Genomic DNA, 27,825 nt, shown 5'->3' on the forward strand with positions numbered 1-27,825 from the left:
AAACTAACTACATCCTCACCGCCACCGCCACCGCCACCCGAGAGAGTCGTGTAGTGTCTGGATAACAAAGACGACACTCGTGGAGGACGAGGACAATACGCACTTGTAATTAGAGAGAAAATCCCTTCCAAAGCAGAGGACAACTTAATAAGGTACTTATCGCCCATACATATTCTGATTTTGTGTGCAGAGCGAGCTTAAAGTTTGAAATTGTGGTGGTTCAAATCAAGGATCAAAATCCGCAGGCTAATTCAAAATCCATCCATATCCTTGATTGCTCGATCCACAATACTTCATGTTATTGTTACCTATTTCGAGCACCGTTCGTATTTATGAAAGTGAAACGTTTTTTGACCCCCTCCATCCATTTCTTCATTGTTGATACATAAATGTGTAACTGAAACTCAAGAGGTTAAATTGTCGCCTGCTGTGCAATTCAATTCTTTGAATGGCTGGCCGGCCAGCAGACTTTCTAGGTAAGAAAATCCACAGGAGAAATTAGCCCAGACTGACAAAAGGACGCAGCGATCCATTAATAACGGCACCCATGTTCAAGTATTATTTACCGATTTCGATCTATAAATCCTTCCCAATTTTTCTCACACTTTTTGTATTTACTTACATACTTGAGATGACTAATTATCACCACATGGCCAAGTAACAATAAACTTTGGGTACAATGTTGTCCCAAAAGAAATAACTGTACAGAAATACGTCGGTTACATAACGCATTTCTAGCTCAACTTACACGTAATATCAGTTGTTGATCCATCGTTTTGGATTAAATAGCTTGAACCACCATGCACCGACATAAATAAACTGTCTCATTAAACTGTTCTCACGAAAGAAGCAAAATAAAGCCTCATTTAATTTAATTTGTGTAAACATTTACATTCGGTGGGTCGGTTCTTGGAGCTCGAAAAACATAATGTAAACTACGACGTGACTCTTCCGTCCAAGTGTTTATTTTGATAATTATTTAATGTGGTCGATACCAACAACGTTTATTTTATACCCACCTAACGAAAAACACTAATGATTCTTAATAGCTCCTCGTCTTATCATCAAACCCTTTTTCGGGGGTAAACATCACACCCAAAAATCTTAATCTAGATACATAATAGGACCACGACCACCCATCCATCGAAAAAGTATGTACACATTCACGTCATATTTATCTGTATTATTATCGATCAAGGTACGTATAAAAATGGCAGCACGTAGGGCAATTATTGTGTGTGTATATAAGAAAATTTACCCAAATTCATAGGAAATTATCTATCTTTCTTTGAGGAAAAGTTGGAATTAAAATTCAACACCAAAACTCATACTTATTATGCGTGTCCTCTTCCTAAAATTTTATGCAGTGTCAGCAGCACAAAGTTGAGTTGTAAATATGTGCGTGTCGTGTGATAACTTGAATAGCTCCCCTAACAAAACATCTGCCCTTCTGTACGTATAAACGTCACAAATAATAATATAAAATAAAACGCGTGTGAGCACCAAGAACAAGCTGCAGTTCAGAGATAATTAGAACAAACAGAAGAGAGAGATTCCATTCTCTCATTTGCTGCACCAGCAGATCACACATTTCATTTCATTTCGTGAGGTTGAATTGAAATTGAGGAGTAAATATGTACAAGTCATTTATTTTTGTAGATATACATTTACTGCTTATGACATGGGAATGAAAAGTGCGTGAAGGAACAAATTCATCCAGGATGAACTTGACTTTTTGAAGGGTAATGTTTAATCGAAGTTGAATGAGGCGTTATCTGGATCTCACCACCTGCAGCTCAGCCTCAGTCAAATCCAGTCACGGAGAGTGAAATAACAATAGAATTGGAGGATATAATAAAAGATGCGGAAATAATGAGAATCATTTTATTAGGGAAGCGAAGACATTACATTTCACGTACTTTTTATAGTAACGAAACCATCTCGATACTAAAATAGCACAAGACTTGACATTGAGTGGAAGTCAGCCCTGCGTGTGGAATAAGTCTTAAATTATACGCAACAAAGTTATGACAGTAATAAAGCCAAGTGTTGCATCTGCTTTGGAGAACTAATTACCCGATTTCAGACACAAAACTGTCCCAACTTGCGTAATAAGAAGGAGGATAGCGTGTACACAAAACTTGAATTAACAATGCAGTAAGGGTTGATTACGGAAGATATTGCTATAAATGTTCGTAGTGTGCTTCTCATTTATTGTGGACGACGACGACGACGACGACATCCCCCACCACCCATTCTTCTCCTTATCCCCACTCTGCTGGGCATAATTTGTTTTGCTCAAGTTTTTAGTGTATGGTGTTCCCCGAGATGAAAGCTAATTAGGGGAGACGACTAGGCAGACCTTCTCCATTCGAATCATAACTCTTTCCGGAGAGTAAATATAATATTTCTCAGAGGACGGCACAATATGCTAATTTCGCCTTGCGTAACGTATAACGAAGTGCATTTTCGCATAAAATGGCAAACTCGACTATTTTCTCTTGTCTGCAAAAAACTTTTGTATTTTTCATCTTCTCAACTTAATTTCAGCGTTTGTCGACTTTACATATTTAAATTTTGTGTCGGTCGACTTTTCAAATGGAGAAGCAGTGTTTCGGGTGGAAAGTAACCACTTGCAAGAAATAATGGGGAGAAAGTGGTTTCTTGCAGGTATTTTGACCTGCAAGAAATGCAAGAAACTACGCCACGCCGCGATACTTCATACGATGCGTGGCTGGATGGCGCATATTTCTTGCACTTTCTCCCTGTTTCTTGCACCTCACATTTCTTGCATTTCTTCCTTTGCAGTGCAAGAAATGTATGCACCAAACCGGCAAAAAACGGAACACTGACTGGAAGACTATTTCTCTCCCCTTCAGAAATCATGAATCTATGTAACGCATAAGAAAACGTATGGGATTTCGGCCTGGCCGGTAGAGTTGAAAGGGTTGATGAGCTGTAACACTCTAAAGCTGCACAATTGGAGTCGTCGTCGTAATGGATTATGAGATTTTTAATGTTCTCATTCATATTCATCCCCTGACACCTTCCTTCCTTCCTCTAATGGCCTTCTTTCTCATTAATCAATCTCCTGATTAACTTTTACACACTTCGTCATACTTACACCCGGGACGGACCGACAGCTCACTCATCCTCTCGTTCAACAAAATTAACACAAGTTATAAATATGTCAGTGCAATTGTGAAAATGATGAAGCAAATGTTGAGGGTGTCACACAATTTACAATTTAAAGTGGATTGACTTTTTGACTGGACTGGACTGACACATGCACTCACTCGCACACACTTATTCTCTCACGCATGTTTAAGATAACAATTGCATTTTCCTCGTAACGACCGACCAACAAATCGAGTGCATCCTCTCTTTCGAACTATGCATGTACGCACATTTTAAAAATTACTACGCAAAAAAAACATCAAACCCATAATCACCTCTGAGTGAGTGAGTTTGATGTTTTTTTAGGGGGAGAAACTCGATTATAATGAGTAATTTTTTAACAAGCGTAGTGAATACATAGATAATAATTATGAAAATAATGTGCATTGTTCGTTACGGAAATTTGAAAAAGTTTGTCATTGCGTTAAATAAGTCTGGCTGGGCAGGAGAAAAAAGTGGTAATAAGAAACAACCAACTCGTCAATTTCACACACATGAAATACGTTATGTAACCTTCTGCTCCTAGTAATTGACCAACCAACCAACCAACCAATCCAGTACATAACCAAGCCGTAAATATATAATACATATGCAGTCTTTGTTCTCATGTCTGCATAAATAAAAGTTGACCCTCGTTTTTGTGTGGTTTAGTTTCTGGTTAGTTGTGGGTGGGTGGTTCACGCACAAGAAAATTAGCTCGACGATGCGTAAACCAAACCACACTATTTGGGTTTGGGTTTGATTTTGTAAACCAAAAAGCTGGACAAGTCTGCTTGGTGGTCAGCATAATAGAATATCGTCTCACTTTATTTCCACTGGACTGAATTACATGTCAAGAATTTATGTATGTAGGATGGAAGTTTGAATCTAAATTTTCTTGGCACTTCCATCACACCACGTTTCCCGTGGATTCTGGATGGGATGTTTTGCTCATGTATGAATTTAAAAATTGAAAAACGCCCTGTCTGTCTCTCTCTCTCTTCAAGGTTTTGTTGTTATTTTCCTCCCGTCCCGTCGTGGTGCTTTCGATTTATTTTCGATTTCTCTACGTACGTAGCTGCTGCTCCTTGGGAAAATTGGATTGCATAACGAGATGCTAAGTAAATATAAAAAAGGAGGAGGACGAAGAAATGAGAGATAGCACAAAATACGATGCGATATGTTATGTTATGCATGCAATTCATCTGCAATTCAATTCCACTTCCAGGAGAGGCTCCTCAAAACAGTTTAAATAAGTTGGAAAGCAATTTTTGAAACATATTTTTGTATTAGAATGTGACGCTTTGTTGGATGGAATGGCTGATCCTGAGTAAAAGGGAACATATGAAGAGATGGACAGGTCCTTGAAAAATGGGAGGATTCCTCTCGCTCCGTGCTATTAAGTGGCCCGACTTGGCCCTTCGTTATTATTAAGGTATCAAGTAACACGTCAGTAGTAAGGCTACTTGTAGAATAAGAGGCGACCCATCCATCCAACCGTGCAGGCGTCCCTTGATAAATACGCTACACTTACTTACTCTTCTCAAGTTTACTTAACAGAATAAAGGTTTCTTGTGTTCTTTTAGCTTTCGAAGTGCAACTTTGGTTTCTCGAGAGTGAGACAAAGCCGCAAATCCATGAAAAACAATGGTTAGCAGTTGGTGGATTTTCACCTATATTTTCTTTCCATCCCGCTGGCTATCCTATCGTTTTGTAATTCTCGAAGGGAAAAGTTTGCTTTTTTTAGAAAAATAAATATCAATCTTTCCGTATCACACTTATTTTTAACCTGGTTCTCATCTCATACGTATTGCGCTGGGAATGGCATCGTTTCGTGACGTATTTTAAATCCATTACAGTATAACCACTAGTTCTCGTTTGTTTTACGATGCTCCTGGATGAGATTAAGGGAGGTTTTGAAAGGAACTGTGCTAAGAGGATGAGTGAGATAACTCTAAAGATGCCCTTACCTTTTATTTCACTAAATAAATTCAAGGTGCATTTCCTTCTCGTATTAACACCGTGGCTAAAATATTGTACATGAAAGGGATCCGACCGACAGGCTGCCGGTTATTTAAGCGAGGTCTTTAATAATCAGCTCGAATAGAGTATACCGCCGCCATCATATCCTCTCTGTTTTCTTTTCACTTTTTGTTCTCGTCCATTGTACATACGGCTTGTAATGGACTTTTGTACTCGAATGAGAAAAAGTTGGACGTATATAGAAATTAGAAATAGAAGAGGACTTCTTCTTCTCCTCGTTTCTCTTATGTATTTTTCCACTTCTACACCTTTTCCTACTAAACTAAACTAAACTCACTTAGCTGCAGTGGCCGCGGAAGGCGTGGGGACATTCACATTGTAGGATGGGGGGAGGGAGGGGTTTATATAACATGGGGAGATGATGGGGACCTCGAATAATCGTGGGGACATTGTCCATAGGCTTTCGCGGCCACTGCTCAGCTAGCCCAATTTCATTCCAGTTTATGTTATCATCGTTGTACACAAGTTTTCTCGTCTTAAAACTGCATCCTAAAAATACCATGATACAGAATTTTTAACGATATCCTTTCCCTTCTCTGGTGGGTGGGATTCCAGATGCCAAAGAAAATTTAAAACCTGTAGAATTTATTTATTCCCTCCTCAAATAAATGAATGCAACACGATCAAAAACCATCGAATTTTTAACACTTTACGTCCTCCTACAATAAATTTGAAAATGTGTACTTACACAAAACAAAACCCAGCACGAATTTTAGAGGGAGAGTTAGAGATGCAATAAAATATTTTATAAATAAAATAAAAGTAGTCTCTTCTCAGGTGGTGAGAATTTGGGCGAGTAAACAGAAGTGACTTGGTATTAAGTAAACGGGGTCAAATGGAGAGAGCTCTTGATTTTTTTGATGGAAACGGTGGTGCCTTGGGACTTATTTACTCACGAAGCTCTTGAGAGATCATCAAACCAGAAGGAATATAAAACATTGACTTTTTCTCTTCTACTACCTACTTACATTTTCTCCGACAAATTCTTGAGTGAGACTTGATGCTGATTGCGATTGCATGCAACACACTCTCTTTCCTACGCGTTTCTGTTGTTGTATAAGAAGAGAGAAGAATCATCACGAGAAGATCATGCAGCTGACAGGCTTGAAGAAAACTTAACAAAACAAAAACGACGACGACCAAGCTGAGAAAATCAACCTTCCTTCAATCAAACAGGTCGGGCGAAAAAATAAGTTGCCTACCTTTTACTCCTGCACAAATACTGTAGTAAATATTACGGACCTAATTTTCTGGTGCCTTTTTCTCTGCATCTCGAGTACATGCTCGCAGGGGCCGCGGAAGCGTGGGTGGGGACAGAGGTGCAATGTCCCCACGGTTATTCGATATCTCCATCATCTGCCCATGTTATACAAACCCCTCCCTCCAACAGTGTCAGTGTCCCCCCACGCTTCCGCGGCCACTGCGGTTACGTAGGTATTGTTGTAAACTAGTGTGTGACTTGTGAGAAGAGCAACTTGTCAAAAGTTGAGACTGATGTGAAGGGATTGCTGCTTTTGAATATATTCTGCTCAGTCACTCATCAATATCAATCAAGACGAAAAAGTCGACTCTTTTAACAATGTGATTCTGATTTTTGGATAGGCAGCCGTTTCCTTTCCTTTCTTATTGACTATGATCAATCCCTTCTTATACAACTCTTCTTCTCGGGGAGGTACATAATCTGGCCTTATCTGCATCAATATTTATTCACCTGCTCGTTTACAATATTCTTCCATGTCATAATAATAATGAGAATATGGAGAAATGATAAAACGGAAATGTTCTCCGTGCTGACAGCCGGACAAAGTCGAAAACTACTGAAACAATGCAATGCCAAGGAACGGACGACGAGATTTTTATAACAAGTCCGATAAGAAATGAGATGCTCTCTGCTCTCTCGGGTCTGTGCGTAATAACATGCATGACGAGACGACTTTGACATGTCATGACACGATTTAGATACGACCACAAACCCAACTTGGATTTCAAAATAGATTTTGAACGCCCATCCATACGTATAATGAGCATTCTTTAACCACCTCATCTCTCTCCGTCGTCTGCGATATGATACGATAGATAGGGAATTTAACAAGTATTAATAAGTCTTTCGGACGCAACGTGCAGCGTCGAAAAAGTCCCACCTTGCCTCACAAACTGACAATGGAGGTCTCTCAGCGTATGCTCTCAGATTTCGAGAAAATTTGTGTAAAAAATTTAAGTAATATGAAATTTGCAAAAGACACGATCTGCCAATGTTCAGGTTTTGCAAAGATATTTGGATAGGAGAAAATGCGCCCTAAATTTGATACATCTTAAACTCTCTAAATTTACTGCACGTTTTCTCCTCTTCGGATGCAAATATCTCTGCCAAATGTGTCCATTAGGAGATCGTGCCTTTCGCAAATTTCATACTAATTAAACTTGTGGTGGATTGACACCAGTTTGCTTTGCTCAAAATCAGAGAGCACCCTCTGGACGACCTCCATTCTAAGTAACGAGACAAAGTCGAATACAAAAGGCGTTAGGTGATGGTTTTGACGAATTCTCGGGTGAATATCTTTGGCGGGGAGTTGAATTTTGGACTGATTTTTGGTAGGTTGCAAGATAATACTCTCAAAAAGATATCTTTAAAATTTTAGGGTGATAGCTTCACAAATGCACCCTACAGTGCCCCCGGAGTTGGTAGAAGCCAAAAAACACTTTCCAAACTTAATTGCTTATATAGCATGATAACCAAAGAGGTCAGAGGTGAATGATTGTTAATATAATAACCCTAGATAATCATTGCATGTAATAATAAAAGAATCCGTAATGAATCACACAACGTGGGCCTTCCATCATCGCGGATAGTTTGCCCAAAAAATGATAAATCAGACCGTGCGCGGAAAAATTAACCTGCTGACCTTGAAAGTTGACCCACCGGGTCAAATGCAGCTTGAGGGTAAAGCTGGAAGTGTCCTAAGTAATATTAAAACAAACAGTCAAGATTTTGTGTAAACAGTTTTATAGAAGGACCCGAGCTAATCAGCTGTCGCAGAATCCTAAAAAACTCGTGAACTTATTTGGAAAATTAATGGTCAAATTTTTTCGAAAATAAATTTTAATAATCTTTTGGTGTCCCCTGCTGCAGAACTATTTTATCTACAAGGTACAAGTGACAAAATAATAAAATTATTGCGTTTTGGTTAGTTAAATTATTTCTGAAGTTCGACATCGAAAACGACGGGAACTTTTCCAAAAAGTTTATTAGGTCTGATGAAAACTCAGTCCGTGGGGTGTAACCACTTATCAAAATTTTGTCAAAAGTACTTACAGTGCAATATACTATATGTACCTTGGATAAAAACCACGTTAGGGATTTTTAGCATCAAAGTCGTAAAATGTGGGGGCCTTAAAAGTGGAAGAGTTGCGTTAAAGAGCGCATTTCATTAGGACAAGTATGAAATTAGACTGTAAAACGGACTTAAAAGATAAGCATGAGGCAAAAGTGGTTTTATATAGTGAAAAGCATGCTAAGTCCCTTAAAAATAGTCGCAAAAACTATTTTTGCATCAGGACCTCAGAAAAAAATATTTTGTTCGACGCCATTTTATAAGAACACTGGTTTGGAAAACTAAAAAAGGACACCTCTCCAAATTTGACCTTGCCTCATTTCGCAGAGTACACAAAATCGGAAGCCAGATATGCTTACCTATAGTTTGAGACATGGGCTTTCAGATAAAAAAAGTTAGAAATCTCTACGACTAAAATCCATCCCGCAATTAAGGCATGAATTCGTCAAAACCATGTCCTAACGCCTTTTGTATGTAACCTCTGCTGATAAAATGACGTTAACAAACCTTTTTTCCTTCTTCGTAAGGAAAAACGCTCTGAGAGGTTTATATAAGTTCTTCTTCTTCTGAAGAGACAAATGTCACCGTTTTGTCTGTGTTTGTTTAACTTAAAGCAACACATAAGTCTGTATGTACATACATACAAACAGGATCGACTATGGAGAGAATAAGAGGCAGAGACACACATGGCTGAGATAAAACAAAGTAAAGTCCCCAGTAAAGTCTTCTTCTTGAGAAGAAGAAGAGTTTTCCTGCGGATTGCTTCCACTATCAGAAAGAGAAAGAAGACAAGGATATCGAATTGTGCTCAGTCAAAGTCACTGATGACGACGACGACGGTGGTGGTATTACGGTTTATAAGAACACTGTGTGGTTTGCTGGTTTGTGAGACTCCAGGTGTGTGGATTGGATTCTTTACATTGTTTTGTTAACAAGTTTGTTCCCAGTAGTTGGCTGGTTGGTGAGAGAAGAGAAAAGGAATGATTTTTTAAGGATTTGGAAGAAAAACAGGGTGGTAGATATTTTATGGGACTAAAATCACACACACATTTCTTTTCAATATAATAAATATGTACGGTACAAAAGCCCAGTTTTGGGATAATGATGCTACATACGAAAATCTATCCAATCCAATCCACCGATCCCTTTGCAACGTCTCTGGTCTGGATTGTCAGTACATATACGAATTTTATTTTAAAATAAGGTCGATGATTACACACCGACTCCTCCGAGGAAATGAAATTGGAATGATATTTCAAATTTCCAAACGCGATACGGATATAATCGATCGATGTCACAACCAATTCCATTTTGGTGAGGTGCACACAGTCCACATGAGAGCAATTTCTACTTTTTTTCTCCACTTTTTTTTATTACTCTCTCTCTCTGGATGGATGGATGGTGGATTAAATAGATGAAAATAAAATTGGAGCAGTATTACGTACGTACTTCTTCGTCTTCATCTTCTCCTTAAATCGTTTCGGGGGTGCAGTCACGCAGAGCAAATTTATTTATATTCCTAATCTTGCAACAATATTTATTAGGTCATCGCATTCATAGTCAGTCAGTCAGTGAGATTTGTGTATCAAAGCTATGTATGTATGGTCAATTCTGTTAAGAAAATGATGATAACAAGGAGAGAAGAACAGGACGTATGTATGTGTAAATATGAAGACCACTTTATTACTTATTGGGCATTTACGTACTTACTTGGAGGTTGAAGTTGACTTTTCATTTCTTGGTTGGATTGGATTAAATCATGCACTTTTACGGCATGAAGGAGGCGGAGGAGATGAACGTTGAGTTTGAATTTTATTAGTTTGATTCCTCCTCATGTCGTAAAATTCAGTCAGTGTCACTGATTAGATCGCCATTATTTCCGTGAATATATATTTCGTAATAATTTATTACGCCTTTCTCACTCGCTCGCTCGACGTGTAATGTAAAATGAAGGCGAGAAAATTATATGCTGGGAGAAAAGTAATTGTATTTTCGACATGCGAGTTTTTGCACCCAGAGAAAATTTCGCAATCCTCACTTATTTAGTTTTGCACAGGACGACTTTCATTTTCGGGGACACAATTGTAACTCAATTCTAAGGAATATGTAATAATAAGAGCTAGTTCATTATGCAATAGCGTCGACGACGACACGGACCACCACCACGACCCATGATTTACTCATTCTCCAATTTCCACTTTCTCTGTCTGGTCACAAGTTTGAAGTTTGATTTAATGCCGTATATAACATACGTATGTTGTTTTCTCTGCTCTCTCTGCACACTGAACTCTCACGGATTAATACAGATTAACACTGCCACCAAACCAGACCAGAGCAGACCACGAAATCGAATCTCTAGAGAAAGTCAAGTGGTGTGTGCAGTGCAGACAAGTCTCTTTCATTCAACCAGCTTTTCCAACCGCAAGAACGAAACCAAAATAACCAAACTGAACAAACCAAACCACCGTTTGCTTTTTACCAAACCAAACCACAGAACAGGCGACAAGAGAAGAGAAGAAGAGAGCTTTTACCAACCGTCGTCGTCGTTCCGCATCCCCTCAAACCCAAAAGGCGACTGATGGCAAACTGGTTAAAGCTGAGCTTTTACTACAGAGTTCTTCAGCTCTCTGCTTTTACACGGTCTTCTGCTCCTGCTCGTGAAATACAATGGTGAGTGAGTGAATGTTATCCCACAAAAAGGGAACTTATTATGGGATACAGAACCCTCAGGATTTTTCGGATTTGAACTGATTCTGAAACGGACTAATGGTTAGTTTGGCGAGTGGATGAATCTTTTTAGAAGAGTAGTTTATATACGTACACGCTGTAAAATCTTATGCAATTTCCTCCCAAAAAAGTTGATGACTTTCGTCCCCCCCCCCCAAAAAAATAGGGTCTTGATGAAAGTTTCAAAGTAGGTTTTTTAAGATGCATTGAATTGCGGCGTTTTTCGGTCGACAACGATCTCGCAGGACTGCAACGTATTATTCAACAGCTACGAGGACGATGACATGTACCATTCCGCCTTGAGTTTTGAATCTCATATAAAAACGACCTGCTGCTGTGTATCAAATGCAGGATGTGCATATGGACTGACTAGCGAATATCAGAAGTTGGTGGATGAGACGACGAGTAGTTTTTCAATAAAGGGTAATACACAAGTTGAGACAGTTTGTCTTGGTAGTTTATTTTCATGGGACGGGAGGCAACAGCAGGAATATTATTATGCAGCAAGACTCAATAGTCTCCTCTCGTTGGTTGCAAATACAAACTTCATTTCAATTCTGAAATGCTCCAGTAAAACATTTATTTCATGTCCAGAAGCGGAATCTTATAGTTTCGTTTCCTGCCCGAGAAACCCCCGCTGTTCTGAATCCAACAGTCGGAATCTACAGAAACTATGTGTGCAGTATATGGTTCGCGAAGCGTCTTTTGTTTAAAACGTGCATATGTTACGGACTGCACTGCGTGTAGGTTATTGTAACGAACGAACCAGCATTAATTTGTGGACCTGTGTTTAAGTAAAAAAAGTGGAGGTGTCTCTTTACTTGGATGGTTTTAGTTACGCGGTGTGTTGTTCAGAAGGCTCGTAATTAACAAAAAATTATCTTTGTTCCCTGTGCCATAAAATAATGATGAGAGTTTTGATTGTGGGCAGCATAATTTGTGGTATCAAAAAAATTACCATCAGGAAATCTGTTACGTAGTTTAAGGTACAGATATTACTGTATTTATTTACATACTTGTGTATCTCCAAGTAGACTTTAATGAGCTATTAAGTACACATTGCCGTCCTATTTTTGAACCATTTCCACATAATTCCAAACTTGTGGAGCGAAGTGAAATCATTTGGTAAACAAAGACACAAACTTTTCTCATAATTAGTTGGTTTCAAAGCAAACTTAAACTTTCCACGGCGTAAATATACATGCATAAAGACACAAACTTATTAAATTGGACTGACAGCCAGGCATGGAACAACAAAGTCATTCCTTGTTCCGTCGTCGTCGTTTGATACGAGGTGAATTTGGATACTGCTTGCGGTGGTGGTTTCCTGCCTGCCTGCTCCACGCACGGGAAATGGTAGTTGGCGAGATATTGATCAACTTTCACTTTCTTCTTTGGTGGGATGTTTCCATTTCGAAAATTTGAAATGGCCAAAACAACAACAACAAGCAGAAAATGCGATGTTGGTTGGTTGGTTGTGATATTTTATCTCCGGAGTAAAATTGAAGAATACTTTCACTTTCATTTCTCGAGTCATTTTCCATAAGGCACTTTACTCCGGCACCACTTCCAATGGGTGCGATTGGGAGGGAGACGTTTTATTTTTTCGAGACGGCGAGGAAACATTATTCGACACCAGGGGCCGCGGAAGCTGTGGGGACATTAACATTGTAGGATGGGGGAAGGAGGGGTTTATGTAACATGGGGAGATGATGGGGACACCGAATAACCGTGGGGACATTGTCCCTCTGTCCTCAAGCTTCCGCGGCCACTGTTCGACACAACGGAACAAGGAGGACCGACTGAAAAAAGGGAGATGAAAACTGTTGAGTTTTTTTCTCTTTTTTCAGCTAAGAGATGAGATGAGACCGACAACAACCACTTTTGGAAAAAAGAACTAGTGTGGCGTGGCGTGGCGTTGGTGGTGGGGGCCGTTGTTTTGTTGTCGTCTTCTTCTTCTTTCTCGGCCATTCTGGAAATGTCGGAAGGAAATTGTGAAAGCTCTCAAATGCTCTTAGGCAAATTGCTCTTAAGGGAAATTCAACTTGATTCAACCACAGGAACGGCTCACCAAGAATCACCATCTCGTCTCGTCGGAGTAAACTAATAGGATGGAAAATGGGACATGATTTCATTCATCTTTGAGAAATGTAATTTCTACTATTTACTACTACTACGGCTGCTTGAATTATGTAAGAGTGTAGGTTTCGTTATTTGTGATGGTAAATTTCAACCTGGTAAAGTTACTTGATATTTTCCAGGTAATTGTTGTTAACTACAAGTTGTACTTACGATTCGTAAATCCATTTTGTTGTAATTTACGACCCAGAGTCAGAGTACATAATAACAAAAATTCAATCATATGCAGTTATAACGGCTAACTTGCGTCATAGTTAAGCTATAACATTAGCGCAAATGTATTAAATATAAATGCAGATAAGTATTTAAATGTTTATCAGAAATATATGTAATTTGTAATTTTTAAAAATTGCTCCACGTGTAAAGACGAGACTACGTACGAGACTCACAATGACATGTTGTTTACGCATGTATGCATGTACATATATGTGTACATAGGGCAGGATAATATGCACAAAATTCACTTAATTCTCACAATAATAAGGCAAAGTAGGTAAATAATTGTTGCGCAATCTTACATTTTTACACACTTTTCTGGAAAATCTATTGCTTTAAGTTGACCAAGTTGATCTATATAAATAATTATTCTAAATCCTCCCTAAATTACTAAAAAGGAAGGATTGGTCGGCCAAGTCGTTGCTGCTCAAATTAAGGAAAAGTGACAATTTACGTGAAATATTTTGACAAATTCCAACCATGGCGCAAACTGCCTCAGGAAACGTTGATTGTATTGACTTGGACTGCATAACTCCAAAATTTCATCAAAATCTGAGTGTTACACTTCACACCATTGCATTATAAGGTTAAGGGTATGGGTTAAGTGTAGCGTGATATATATGTATCAATCGAGATATGTATATCGTCGTCATCAAGCCATTTACATTTGTGAAACATATGTAGAGCAAATCGAATAATAACTATTTTATGTGAAATTTTGCATGTAATGACTCGACGTTGAAAAGAAATTGTTGTGAAATGTTTAATTTCTAATAAATCTCAGATATTCCAAGGTCCGAATATGGAGAAATTTATGGGCAGATGCATTCTTTCTACGTGAGATTGTAATGATTCCAAGTAAATTTCGTGGGTTCGAATTTCGTTAGCCGGGAAAACGGAGAATCTTTTTCGGAAACTTTAAAAGCTTCTGGGAATTTTCGAGAATTTGCAGGGTCCATTTTTCACCAGCCGTGAGGATTTTTCCCTTCTTCAGCTTTTACTACTCTACAGATAGATTTCTAAATTAATAAACTGTTGCAAACGAAATGTAGCAAAGGGGTGAAGCGACACGGTCACACGGTCATCGCACGTCGAAATGATGGCGATTTCTGAAATCCTCTAAAACGGTGGAAACAAAAAATTCGACACCTTTGACCGTTGGCGTCATCACCGTGGCGCCGTGACCTTATGACCTACAACGCCCATCTTCGAACTCATCCCGTTACAAAAAATTAGAAGCACGTCGACGAAAACCGTATGTCGAAATTCGAACCCGTTCTAAAGTTATCGTGGATACGGACAGACAGACAAGACATTTCCATAAAGGGATTTCGCTTCGCTTCACCCCTTAATAATTGTTTGTTTACTGACAGTCACGAATATGTAATGATCTCCTTGAAATAAATAGTTTACAAAAACTTAATTAAATCAATATAATAAAGATTAAAGAAAGATAAGTACGGTTTAAGACTTCTTTTATACTTGTCTCAAGTTCCCCGTCTCGAATACTATATAGTACTTACATTAGCCCGACTGGGGGATTATAATTTATGTACATTTATTGTGTAACACATATCTCAAGTTGTTTAGTGGATGAGAGTCTTATGTATTTAATTGAGGTTGCGATAGCTCTGCTGGAAGATATTAACCAACTAATAGTACTTGTTTATATACAGTATGTCGTATTCTGCATATGTACATACGTGAACCATCCAGTACTATTTTATGCTTATTCATCTATCACATTTTTTGCGACCTGTTGACTACTTTGTGATTACTTGGTAAGAGTCTTTCATTTCGTTGAATCTTGTAAGTACACATTTATCCCATAACTTTGCCATGTTAAGCTACTTATTAGCACTCCACACACATAGGACATTAAATTTCGTGGAAATCACCATTCGCAATCGGCTCTTATTAAAGATACGAAACCAGTTGGACATGATACGTATGTCCATAACGTTGTATTTTGTTTGATCTTTGGGTATCTTGATTCGCCACTCTTCATCAGCTTCAATTCTTTAACCATACAAAGGCTGGACTGAAAAGAGACTGATTATCATACCTATAAAATTAAAATTATAACTAAAACTGAAATAAAATTGAAACGCATAAAACGATTAAAAATTATAATATACTTAAAAATAAGGATTAATCAAGGTTAAAAGATTAAAATGATAAACTTGTGACGGATAATTGTGGGTATTTGTTACTTTTTGTACACTTCCAATATATTTTTCTCACCATTTCTCTGATAAGCTTCATCCAGAACTTAATACACAGCTCAATTAATTATTATTATGGGGCTTGCAAAGCACGTCTAACTGAACAGTCAGATAAATAACTATTTACCACAAAGAATATCCCTAAAAGAAGCGACTTGTTTCATGAACAAGGATGATGTGCTATAGCTATCCTAACCTGTTCTTTGTTGGTTGATCCAACGCGTTTATTCGCGAATGCCACTCCAATTCCATGAAGAAGACCGTCGTCATCGACAATATCAATGACTGTACTGTGCATGCATAGTAAAATAGTATACGATTCTTATGTATGTATATATGCTTTTGCCATTTTTTTTATAGCGGAGCGTGAGCTCATATGTACAAAATTTGCAGTAGTGCTCGTTCTTCTGAACAGACAAGTACCAGTTTTTGCTACGTAGCAATTGTTAAATGGATTCGTGGTGAATTTACGTAGCCAAGTTTGCATGAAAGTTGGTGCAAATTTATTTTTGAGGACCTGAGAAAATGTGATTGTTTTAAAATTAGCGTATAAATAAGGTAGTTGACAAAAACATTTATTTTTATATTTGCAGACACATACAAACAACCTTTCGCCGATGGCGCAAACCTGTCGCGCCCCAATAATAATCATGAGGCATTTTAGTTACATAATTCATAAAGTCATTTAGTCACAAATGTAAATATGTAAATACGTACAGTTACAAACAACGCAACATTACCAAAACTATCAGTCATGAAACACTTGTTCCCTTGAATTTAGTAAACCTGACCTTAATTCTTCCTGCAACAGTGATACTTCAAAAATAGTTTCGATGAATCTGCTCAATTACATGCTAAACAATTAAGTGAACTAGAAAATTTCCACGTGCAAAAATGTGCCAGTTCTCAACAATAAAATATTTTCATGTGTTTTTGTTGCTCGTTGTGGTGAAATCAATCCCAATTTTGCCGACCGGTGAATCTCCTAATCCTCGTTTGGATGACGCGATCTCAAAATGCGGACACCTTTCTGGGAAGGATAGGGAAATAATTGTGGGCAGAAAAACGGCAAATGGCAACGTTGAGTATAATGCCTACAGTAAAAGTGTGGGCAATGTTTCATATGAAATCCCGAGTGGGGATACCTTTGAAGTAAAGTGCTTATCAAGATCTCCCGTAACTCTGAAATTTCATGGATTATTGGTAAAATTTGTCATCAATTGTCATGCATAGTTTTTCATGAAAATAGATCTAATCAGATTAATTGGTACATATTTCGCAGGCTAATAGCATCTTGGACTCGTCAAGCTCTAGATTTTCGTCACGGAGTGACCCTGAAACCTTCTGTAATGAAGTCACCGTGGTTTTAGCATCGCATAAAAGTGCCACCGGGCTGTACGAATGTGTCGACAATTCTGCGGAAGGACTTGCTGCGAATAGTTTCGATAATGCTGAAAATGTCGCTGTACAATCATCCACTTATATTTTTACTTCAGGTTAGTCTTCTCAAAGTACTTATTAAAATCGTATCTTATCCGCATAAATAAATGCTAACTTGTAGCCTGTAAATCTTGACTTCCAGGAAATACGAGTCCTCATCTCCTGTACGCTGGAAATAAATTGATTACTTTGAAAGTCAACTCTACCCAAGAAGATAAACTTGTTTTGCTACCCTGCTTGACCACAAACGCTTCTTATCCAATGTATCTCTTTAAGGTACCAGAATTAATTTCGACTCAGCAAAATCTCGACATTATAACCCTGTCCTGCTTATTTATTTACGTTTTATTTATCAATGCTTGAAAATTCATTGAAATTCTGCACGTGATTAATCGCGATTTTTAGGACGGAGAACAAGTTCTTCCAACCGTTCCATACAATCCCATGGAAGGCTTTATGATATCCAATTTTTCATGCAGTGGTGAATACATGTGTTCGGAATATAGCAATTTCAACGTGGCAAGTAGAAGAGGAAATTATGCAAAATTTAGTCTGAATTGTGGCAAAAGTATGAAAATGTGAAATACTTTTAACTTTAATACTACTATTTTTTTAATCATGACGGATAATTAAATGTTACTCAGGTATGGGAAATAAGTCAGAATTGGGGTTTCAATTGCTCCAATTATCCGAGTACAGATGTCTCGAAGCTACGTCAATGTCCTCGGTAGCATGTCGTAATCCATTAGAATGCGAATTTCTCAAGAGTTGTGGAACTCCGGTAGGAATATGTACATGAAATTACATGAAATTATATGGAATACGAAAATTGAAAGCCTAATTAATGTCAATTGCCGCAAATTATTTGTTACCACAGTTTGGTCAGCTAGCATCCTCTCAAATCTGCAAATTTCATACGGACGAGTGTAAGAACTACACGTCTCATAACTGCCTCACACTCCCAACTTCGCCAAATGATTCGTTCAGAGGACTCATTTTCTGCTCAAGTGATGAAGATGTGATCACGAAAGGAATTTTCAGTGATGTGAAAGGCAACAAGGGTAAATTGACAGAAATTTCGTAATAATTTGACGACTGGTTTTTAAACATTATCTTTTTTTGCTAAATATGTAATTAGCATTAAATTTGAACCCTGCAACCGGAATGTCTTCGCCGAAACGCGACTACAAGAAGGCGATCGACTTTATCCCCGTCGAGTACCAAACGTGGGAAAATGTTGGCAATTTCTCGCTTTATGAAGAGTCCAGATTCAAATGTAATGCGTCCCGTACACTCGCCGCGGATGGGATTGAGTGGCTGGTCGAGCTTAAAAATGGTCATAAAATACCAGCTTTTACGTCGGGTACATATTTACATAACAATTTGTTTAACTAATTATTAATAACAATTAATTATTCGTGAATTTCGTGATAATTAATGTTAATTTTAATTATGCAGGCGAGGTTGTTACTCGGACGGGTGACAGTTACGAAAAATCTGTAGATATTCATTTCAACGATACCGATATTGTCAAATTGATATGCCGAGTGCCAAAATTGTACTCGAATGAGTGGTATGAAATATCGAGGAACATTTCGATTAGTCGTGAGTATTTACATAATTATGAAACCATTTACTTTTGAAAGGTTAGACAAAAATTCATGTCTTCATGTAGCATATTCGCCTCTGAAATTTCTCACTGGGGAAAATGGGGCAAAACAAGTGTCCCAAGAAAGTCGTGAGGACGACGAACACAATCTCACTTGCATCGCTTCTGGGACAAATTTGTCAATTTCATGGAAGAAGAATGGATATGTAAGGACTTTTCTAAATATATAACTTTTATTTGAAGTATTTAGTTCGAAATTTCATAAAAATTCATACATTTATTAGGATGTCGATGGGACTCATACAGTTAACTACTCTAGAAAGAGTGAAAACGTTTTAGAGTCATCTATCCTGGTCATCTACGATGTCACGAGCAGTAATCGGCCCAGCCACACTACAGACGTGTACACTTGTGTCGCCAAAAGTTCAATTCTCAACCAAACGATAACCCAGTCGACTACAATTGAATGGGTCAAATCTAAACTTCCTTATTGGGTTTTCCTCTCCGTGATTGGTGGCATTTTGATCGTTTGTTTCACAATGATGGCAATAGGAGCGAAATGTTTGAGAAGAAAGGTACAAAATTGTACAAGTTTAACTTTAATGATTACTAATTAATTGATAATTAAACTTTTTTAAGTGGGAAACGAAAGCACTGGCCAAATTGAAGAAAGATTTTTACGAAGGAGTAAAAAATCAATCGGGAAAGAGGGAATTTAATGAGGGTGAAAAACTAGGCGTAAGAAAGCGTGGTGATCCAAACTATTATCTGTCACTGCCGTACAACACGGCATTTGAAATTAAGGACTGGCAAAAAAATCTTGTCATAGGTTCGTCTCGCGATTTATGTAGTTTTACTTGTTTAAAATTAGAGTTTATATGTTTTATTCGGTAAATTGAATTTTTGGTAAAAAGTCGTCGTTTTTTCCAAGAGATTTTAACCCTCAATTTTTTTCTTGTCAACTGATTTCTAAAATTGCAAACATTTTTTTTTCTGTTATAATTTGCAATATAAACAATAAAATTGTGACCATTTTTAGGAAAGCGACTTGGTGGGGGTCAGTTTGGCGAAGTTTTCGAAGGTCTTCTGACCCTCGCGAGTGGTGAAACCATCGAAGTAGCCGTGAAAGAGTTGAAGGACGACCCCTCGCAAAAAGAGCTTGAAGATTTTCTCAAAGAGATCAAATTGCTGCAACAATTGGAAGATGGGCATGAAAACGTGGTCCGATTCTTTGGAGCTGTCACGCATAACATGCTGCAAACGAGTAAGGTTACTTATCTACTTGACTATAACTTTAATTAAAGCTAAAAAATGTATTATTTTGTTTATTTTATAGAAAAACCGAAAATTGTATTTGAGCTGTGCCATCTTAAAGACATGGACTCATTTCTTAGAAGTATTCCTGATTATAATTTTCAAGACGAAGTTCGACCCGTGAACGCGACTCATTACACGGCGATTGGAGTGATCAGTTCTTCTTCGCCGGGGTATGTACATAATTAATTATTTGTGCAATTAAATAGTAACTAGTTAAATATGTATGTACCCAATCTTGCAGATCACCGGAAGGAGATGTTTCCTACTCTGCAGCACAGTGCAAAATCAACACCACGCAGATATTTCAATGGTGCTACGAAATTGCGTCGGGACTGGAATACTTGTCAAGTTTGGGGGTAAATTACAGAAATTAAAGCGATTTAGATAAATTACAGCTTTCTTTAAAATAAAGCGTGACTAAATATAAATTAATTATTAAATTCCGTAAATTTCAGATCGTACATAGAGATATCGCTGCAAGAAATATTTTGTTGGCGAAAAACTGGACGGCTAAAATATCAGATCTTGGTCTTTCGAAAACGTTGGAACAAGTAGACAATCACTACCAAAACGAATCAAATTATTACGTCTCCGTAAGTTTTATAGTTTTTCAGGTTTGCTTAGATTGGATTTTAATTATTCTTTGTTTTAGCGGTGCGGTGAAAAAATTCCGGTCCGATGGGTCGCACTGGAGACATTGGATTCGGGAAAATTTTCGGAGGACACGGACATTTGGGCGTTTGGGGTCCTGCTCTGGGAACTCTTCAACCGGTGTAAATTTCTCCCGTACAATGACCTCCCGAACAATGCGTACCTCGTGCAGAATCTCATCGAGGAGTTGAAAAGTGGAAGAAATTTGTGCAGGCCGAGTTATGCAAATGAGGAAATGTGAGTAAAAATTTTTATGAAATGATGATTTTGTTCATATTTTGACTTCAAAAATCTTATGTCTGAACAAGCCTGCGCAGTATAGGTGAAAGTTAGCATTTTCTTAAATAAACTTATTATAAACCGCTTAGAAAATGGGTATTAAACTTCGATTGGTTTTCCAAACTCGACAAATTATGAAATATTTTTTTGCAGATATCAAGTCATGCTGCGATGCTGGTTAAGAAACCCTCACGACCGTCCTAGATTTTCAGAGTTGAAAAAATTAATCCGAGAAGCTGAGCAAGCCATGCATTCCAATAATAGTAATAATAATAATCGCTCAGGTACAACATCGCGTTCCTCGTCGTCGTCATTGTCGGAGAGTGAAAGCGATTGCTTTTATTCAGAAGAAGAAGAAGAACAAGGAGAAGAAGAAGAGGTGATGCCTCCAGACGACCCTCCGCTCACTACTTATTCTCAGGTGGTAATTATTCCTACAACGGAAGAACATGAAATCTGAACCCATGACAAGTGAAGATATTGGTGATTTTTTTCAAAATAAACATAGTCACATTTTACAATTATGTATGTGTATTTAAATAGTAATTGTTGTTATAATTTATTTACAAGTTTATTAAAATTAAATGGCGTACAATACAAACTTTACTGGAAGAAACTCGTCAACATTCACCACCACCTCACTTAAATCTATTTAATCCTAAAGCACCAATTCACAAGCATTGTATCATGAAATCAAAATCAGTGCATGCAAAGATTGCGTTATAATTTAAAAATTGGCTAATTTTTTTCTTTACTCTGCGTCTTCTCGCTGTTTTACCCTCGTTCTGGTACGAACTACTTGTCTGGCCACGGTTCCCGTCCCTTTCGGCGCACCCTTCCTTCTTTTCAGGATAACCTTGACTTTTCGTTCCCTAATTGTCCTTGAGGTGGACGTTTCGGTGACAAGAAGGGTCTCATCTGGCGTGGTCGTGGTGGTGGTGATATTGAGCGGAAGTTCTGTGGTTTGTGGAGATGAAGAAAGTCCTTCTTGCGTGATTATCGTGGTGGAGGAGGAAATTATCTCTTCCGGTTCCTCCGTGGATTTTATTGTGGTTGGATTTGACGAGATTAGCGTTGATATTCTGCGGTCATCGTCGTCTTCTGTCTCAAAGTCGACGGGTTCCTGGTTATCTTCACTGGGCTCATCCTGCATGGCTGCGTCGGTCGTAGTAGTGTTGGGTTGGGTGGATGTGGACGTGGACGTGGGGAGAATTTCTGTGATGATGAGAGACCCCAAAGTTGGGGGTGGAGTTGGTTTGACTTTTTCCTCTTTCTTCTTAGGAGTAGTTTCCGGTGGGGAGGTTGTTGTCGTTGTCGTGGTGGAAGTTGTAGTTATTTGATCCTCCACAACTTTCTCGGGGACTGGGGGTGACGTTTCTGCCACGACTTCTGCCGGGGTCACGATGCTGTGCGGTCGCGTAACGCGTCTCGGTCTTTTTGTAGTGGTTGACTTTTTTCCCGTCCTGTTCACCACTTTTCTCAATTTTGTCCTGAAAGTTTGAATCTTGTGGATAATATTGGATCTGGAGTCTTCCAACTCTTCATCATCCTGCTCCGTGCTGCTGAATGAGACGGATATCGATGTACTGGAAGGGAAGGAATTGACATTTGTAGGTCTTCGAATAAATTTTTTTGCCGGATCTGCATTTTCCTCGTCGGGTTTGTCTGTCGTTGACGCGTTCTGCTGCCGACTTCGAATATTCTTGAGAGCATTTTGTAAAGCGAGTCTCTGAGCTTCTTGAATCCGCTCATCTTCGAGAGGATCTTGCCCAATGTATTCCTCCTGCGAGTAGAAATATTCCTCTTCTTGGTGAAAGTCGTGCTCAAATTGGGAAGTAGTTGTGCTCAGATTTGCATTATTCGTCGAGTCGGTGAGATCCGTAGTATTTTCTGGAAATGGAAATTAAAAATTTTGAATCAGAAACCAAAATGTGCAAATTATTGGGTATGCATTAAAAATTTGCAAATTGTTACGAGTATTTTCTAGAAGAGTTTGTGGTCCGTTGGTGGCTGTCTCTCCTTCAATTTTGGCAACGTCATAGTCCATCACTGGCCTTATCGTGGTCACCTCCTCGTCCATCTCGTCGTCCTGTGTCGACAGTCGATTGCTTGGTCTGAATGTGGTCGCCGTGATAATGGATTCCTCCGTTGTTGCCGACTTATGTATTTGTTCCGTCGTGGTGGCGGTTTCTCTCTCTGACATGATTTCCTTTTCAGTCGTGGGTGCGGAGGTGGATGAAATGTATGGCTCAGTGGTTGACAATGGTTCTATCAACTCATCCTCCTCCGCTTCCAGGATCAATGTTGTTGGGATTGTGGTGACGGGATTATTGGAATCTTCAATCGCGGCAGCATTATCCTCTCGGAGGGAAGAAGGTGACGATGGTGAAAGTTCGGTGGATGTGGAGACCAGTTCCGTGGTGGTGGTAGAAGAAGGCTCTGTTGAGGAAGTGACGGACGGCGTCTTGTAAGAATTTTCTGTCTGGTCGTCATAATATTCGTAATATTCGAATTCCGCATCTCTTTGTTCATCCGTTTGTCTCGCATCGGTTGTTGTTGGAGCCACAGGTGTTTCCGTCGACACGAGTGAGTCGGCTTTCGAAGCGGTGGTGGTGATAAGAGGCTCAATAAAGTAATCCTCCTTTTGTTTGTGTCTCACCGTTGTGGGGGCATCGGTGGTGGTGGTGGTTTGGACTTCTGGTTGACTTGTGGTCGTAGCAGGTTCGATATCTTCGGCGGCGAGGATGATGGGGGCTTGTTCAGTAGTGGTAGTGGTGGCGAAGGTCGTTGTTGTAGTTGTGGGGGCAGGAGTTGAAGATCTGAATCGTGGCCGCTTCACTCTCTGTGCCTTTGGTGGTACGGGACTCGAAATTATTTCGTATGGTTCAGGACGTGAGGAGGTTGACGAGGTGGGAACGTTTTCAATAATTTGATTTTTCTCGGAATTTACAAGCTCATTGTTGAATTTGGAGTCGACCTCCTGAAATATTTATGCATGGAGAAAGCATGTTTGTAAGTATTTGTAGATCGTTAAATAGTAAATTACATATTTATTTAGTGAAATAACTCACCGTTATTGCGACATTATTATTCTTACGCTGCTGTTTGTTCCCTGAGACTAGTTTCTTCCTCACGATAATGACTCGTTTCACGGGTTTTCGAACACTGTTACCATTTTCCTGATCAATATTGATCTTTTCTGTAGAAGTAGTAGAAACAGTGGTGGTCGTGGTGGTGGTGGTGGTTGGCAATGGCGTCGTTTCAGGGATAGCTTGTTGCTCTGGCGTGGTAGAAATTGGCGTTGAAGATGGAAAGGATGCGCTCTCAGTGACGAGATTTTGCGGTTCTGGTGTCTGTGAATCCACAGGTGGTGTTGAACTACTTGTCGGTGTAGTGGTCACTACTGGCTGCATTACGACGTCATCGTCATAATATTCGTACTGAACTACATTCACGTCGTCACGTTCACCTTGCGTCGTCGTTTTATTCTCTCTCGTCGCCACTGAAGGGGAAAACAGGGCAGGTGGCAGTGTGGGGAAAGTAGACGAGAGGGAATCTGATCCAACGCTGACCTGAACTTTTGCCGTAGGGCCAACGGTAGGATTGGCCTCGATCGTGAAAGTATAGGAGGCCGGACCCTTGGTCGTTTTTGAGGTGAAATATTGGTTTACGGAGAAAGTGAGAGGGGTGGCTGGGCAAAAAATACGCAAATTTTCACAGAAAAGCAACAGCCAACACCTTTCAAAATTTTATGTTGATACTTACTTTTAGGCTTTTGCACAACAAAACGAGCCGGAGAAAGTCGTCCCTGATCGTAGTAACTGTAGATCGTTTGCTGATTTTGGTCGTTCGTGGGTGGTGGCACCGTTACCACTCTGGACGGCGTGCTCACATATTCTTGCGACGCTACTTTCCCCTCATTAGTATTATAGCTTACCGGAGACTGTCGATTATCATCATACTCTTCTTGTTGCTGTTGATGCTGCTGCTGGTGGTGAAACCGGTTGAAACTATTTTGAAAAAATTGGAACGGTTGGTTCAAGAAATTAAAGAGTTTCCCTGAAGGTTGCGTCTGTCCTGGGAAAAGTGAATTTGCACTTCTCGTCGGTGTTGGAGGTGTTTGTGGTGGGTCCGTGTTGACCTGATAATTATACTGGTACTGAGGATGTAACGAGGGCAGGGTTGGTGGCCCATTGGTGAAAGCAATCTTGTCCAGCAGGGATGACGGAATGTTCCTCTGGGGCAAGAAGGGACTGCTCTCCTCCCCCGTGGGGTATACCGCCCCCTGTCGATCTTCCCTCGTCTGGTCGGACGGGATAAAGTCGAACGGATTCGTGGACGAGTGATGATAAGCTTGCGGATTGGATCCGAACGTTTGAGAATTCACGACCATGGGCTGATTTGGGGAGTAATAGTAGAAAAAACTGGACCCCGTTTGGGCCACGCTGATGTCCACGAAAATGAGGAGGATGAGGAGGAGACGGCAAAAAATAGTCTGAAAAGTCAAAATGTCATACCATAAGTAATTATCTCATCGGCCATCAATCCAACGATGACAGATGCAAAATTAGAGACCAAATTGACCCACAATGCGATTAAAAACTGCGATAAAAGTCAAGTTCAATAAGGATCGGCGTTTTTTGATCGAACTAAAACTTCCGTCTGTAATTATGACGATTACAATTAAATGCGAAATCATCTCCAATGCTGAATTAGCAACTTGACATTGCATTCATTACTTATTGCACCCATTGTTTCATTTCATAAAAGGCGATGATTCCTAGCAATCTTCTGTGCACAATCTTGGTACACATTCTACAATTCTAGATCAGTCTGATTGATTTATTGAAAAGGTGGTTGTGGTGTGGTTCTCAAGCAAGAACTCGTTCTCCGTGTGTGATGTGAAGGCCGACAGATTTGGTGCAAAAAATCGACACAGGTAGTATTTATCCTTAAATAATTACACTATTGATGATACATTTGTCTATATGTACTCCTCTCGTAGGAATAAAACCTCGCCTTTCTTCCCATTGTATCATCATTACCAAAAAGAACACCCTGGAGGCTGACTGATGGTCATAACAGTTACCTCAAGAAATGGACACATCGTCATAAAATTGCATGCATGTGTCTCCGTCCTCTTTAGTTTGCATATCGTCAAACTAAAACTAAACCAGGTTAAATAAATGGTCCAGTTTATCCAGTTTTTTTTATTCAGTTTTGCAGCATTGCCAAAGTTATCTGTCGTACTGTGTAAAATCCAAATAAAATCGTTCACATTAATAAATCAATCGGATGATCTATTAATTCTGATAAAATTCGAATTAATCACATTTTTCTTAACGGCGTCCAACTTTACAAAATTTTGAATCCAACAATCATCCACTTAAACGACAATAAAATTAAGAGAAATTGGAATCAAGTCTCAAAATTTCATCTTCAAAAACATCCACCTATCATAAACTATTAAAGAAACTGCATTGATTTTTCCTTGTCAATATTGCAGTGTCAAAAAGCTGCTTGATCTTACTTAATGCATATTGCATGTAAGTAAGCTCTCAAAATCGAAAATCAGACAACAACCTATACGGTAGCCAAAAGATAAAAATACAAGTAGGCAATCCAGTCGTAAAAAGAGATGCATCGACTCACTTACGACGATACGAATCTCACATTTCTCTTGTCAGCTTCTTACTTACATGGCACACACAACACGAAGATAACTTTCGATTTCAAACCATGATGACGAAAATTATGACATAAACACAAAAGTAGCAAGTATTGCATGCCTGCCTGGGAGATAATTAATGTAACCCATCACACGGGGTTGTCGATATGCTTGTAAAACTGACTGATAAGTACTACAAACTCGTGCCTTTTTGCTACTTATTTATTTACAGGTACCAGACCAGCTCCTTTGTTATTACGATCAAACCTGTCATGTAAAACGACGGTGAAGAAATGAAAAGTGGGATTTACGTCGAGTCGAGAATGTTGACATACCTTCTTAAAAAACTCCATGTTTTTTTTCAAAAATTTCAGCAATCCTGTAGTTTTTTGTTAAAGTGTACAAATCCCAAAATTTTGGAACGACATGGGTAAAATAAAAATTGATAAGCACTCGATTTTTAATAATTTAATCCGATATCACAAATTTGAACATTATCGTCTCATCCACGATGCGGAAGGAAGCGTTGTTTTTTTTATAATTTCCCGATAACTGTCACCTTATTAGTCGCTATTTTATACAGACAAAAAAACGTGCATCACTTGCATTTACTACGAAATAGTGTGAGACACTTGTTGCAGATTCACTTTCTGAGAATGGCTCTCGTTCGTTCCTTGATTCACTTGACTAAACTAAACTGATGGCTTGGTAATAGATTAGATTGCGCCTTTTTGGCGAGAAGGGAGCTTGACCACTTTTTAGAACCAATTCCACCACGACAATAGATGCGGCTGAATGATTTGATCAGATTTATATAACTTTGCATCCATCCACCAAATCTGCCAGCTAGCCAGCCAGCTGGCAGTAAGGATAAATACGTAAGGATAAATATTACGACGACGACGAGTACCACCAAGTCGGCCGAAATGTCAACTATTTATCAACCCACGACTTTTGAAGGATCTTGTGTACAGAGGAAAGATGTCCAAACGGAATGCGTCAATAATGGAGTGGTGCCAAAGC

The 27,825-nt window shown here is 39.0% G+C and overlaps 3 protein-coding genes across 6 annotated transcripts in view; 1 reads left to right on the top strand and 2 right to left on the bottom strand.

Annotated features, from left to right (window-relative positions):
- The window catches only part of LOC110860666, a 30,999-nt gene extending 19,896 nt beyond the window's left edge, over positions 1-11,103 (bottom strand). For 2 of the 4 annotated variants that reach the window (XM_022109757.2, XM_035860542.1), the window contains exon 1: positions 10,242-11,103. The gene's annotated coding sequence lies outside the window, so the exon portion shown is untranslated. Of the gene's footprint in view, positions 1-748; positions 988-10,237 lie in introns of those variants that run through there. The other 2 variants (XM_035860543.1, XM_035860544.1) reach the window with 2 other exon arrangements.
- Positions 1-21,740, top strand: LOC110860507. Its single transcript, XM_022109561.2, has 18 exons — positions 1-152; positions 16,432-17,041; positions 17,121-17,334; positions 17,421-17,554; positions 17,684-17,846; positions 17,923-18,059; positions 18,156-18,339; positions 18,417-18,641; positions 18,737-18,883; positions 18,954-19,093; positions 19,172-19,462; positions 19,527-19,716; positions 19,927-20,151; positions 20,224-20,374; positions 20,446-20,560; positions 20,660-20,797; positions 20,857-21,092; positions 21,288-21,740. Exons 2-18 carry the CDS (start codon positions 16,733-16,735, stop codon positions 21,592-21,594), a joined length of 3,306 nt encoding a protein of 1,101 aa, XP_021965253.2. The 5' UTR covers positions 1-152; positions 16,432-16,732; the 3' UTR covers positions 21,595-21,740.
- LOC110860667 (mucin-2) lies at positions 21,665-27,595 on the bottom strand. The gene is made up of 5 exons (XM_022109758.2): positions 27,138-27,595; positions 24,900-25,629; positions 24,206-24,825; positions 23,109-24,114; positions 21,665-23,024 (listed from the first exon to the last, which is right to left on the bottom strand). Exons 1-5 carry the CDS (start codon positions 27,153-27,155, stop codon positions 21,886-21,888), a joined length of 3,513 nt encoding a protein of 1,170 aa, XP_021965450.1. The 5' UTR covers positions 27,156-27,595; the 3' UTR covers positions 21,665-21,885.
- Positions 27,596-27,825: the final 230 nt, after the last annotated feature.

The sequence above is a fragment of the Folsomia candida genome, unplaced genomic scaffold (assembly GCF_002217175.1).
Source record: "Folsomia candida strain VU population unplaced genomic scaffold, ASM221717v1 Fcan01_Sc033, whole genome shotgun sequence".
Lineage (NCBI taxonomy): Eukaryota > Metazoa > Arthropoda > Collembola > Entomobryomorpha > Isotomidae > Folsomia > Folsomia candida.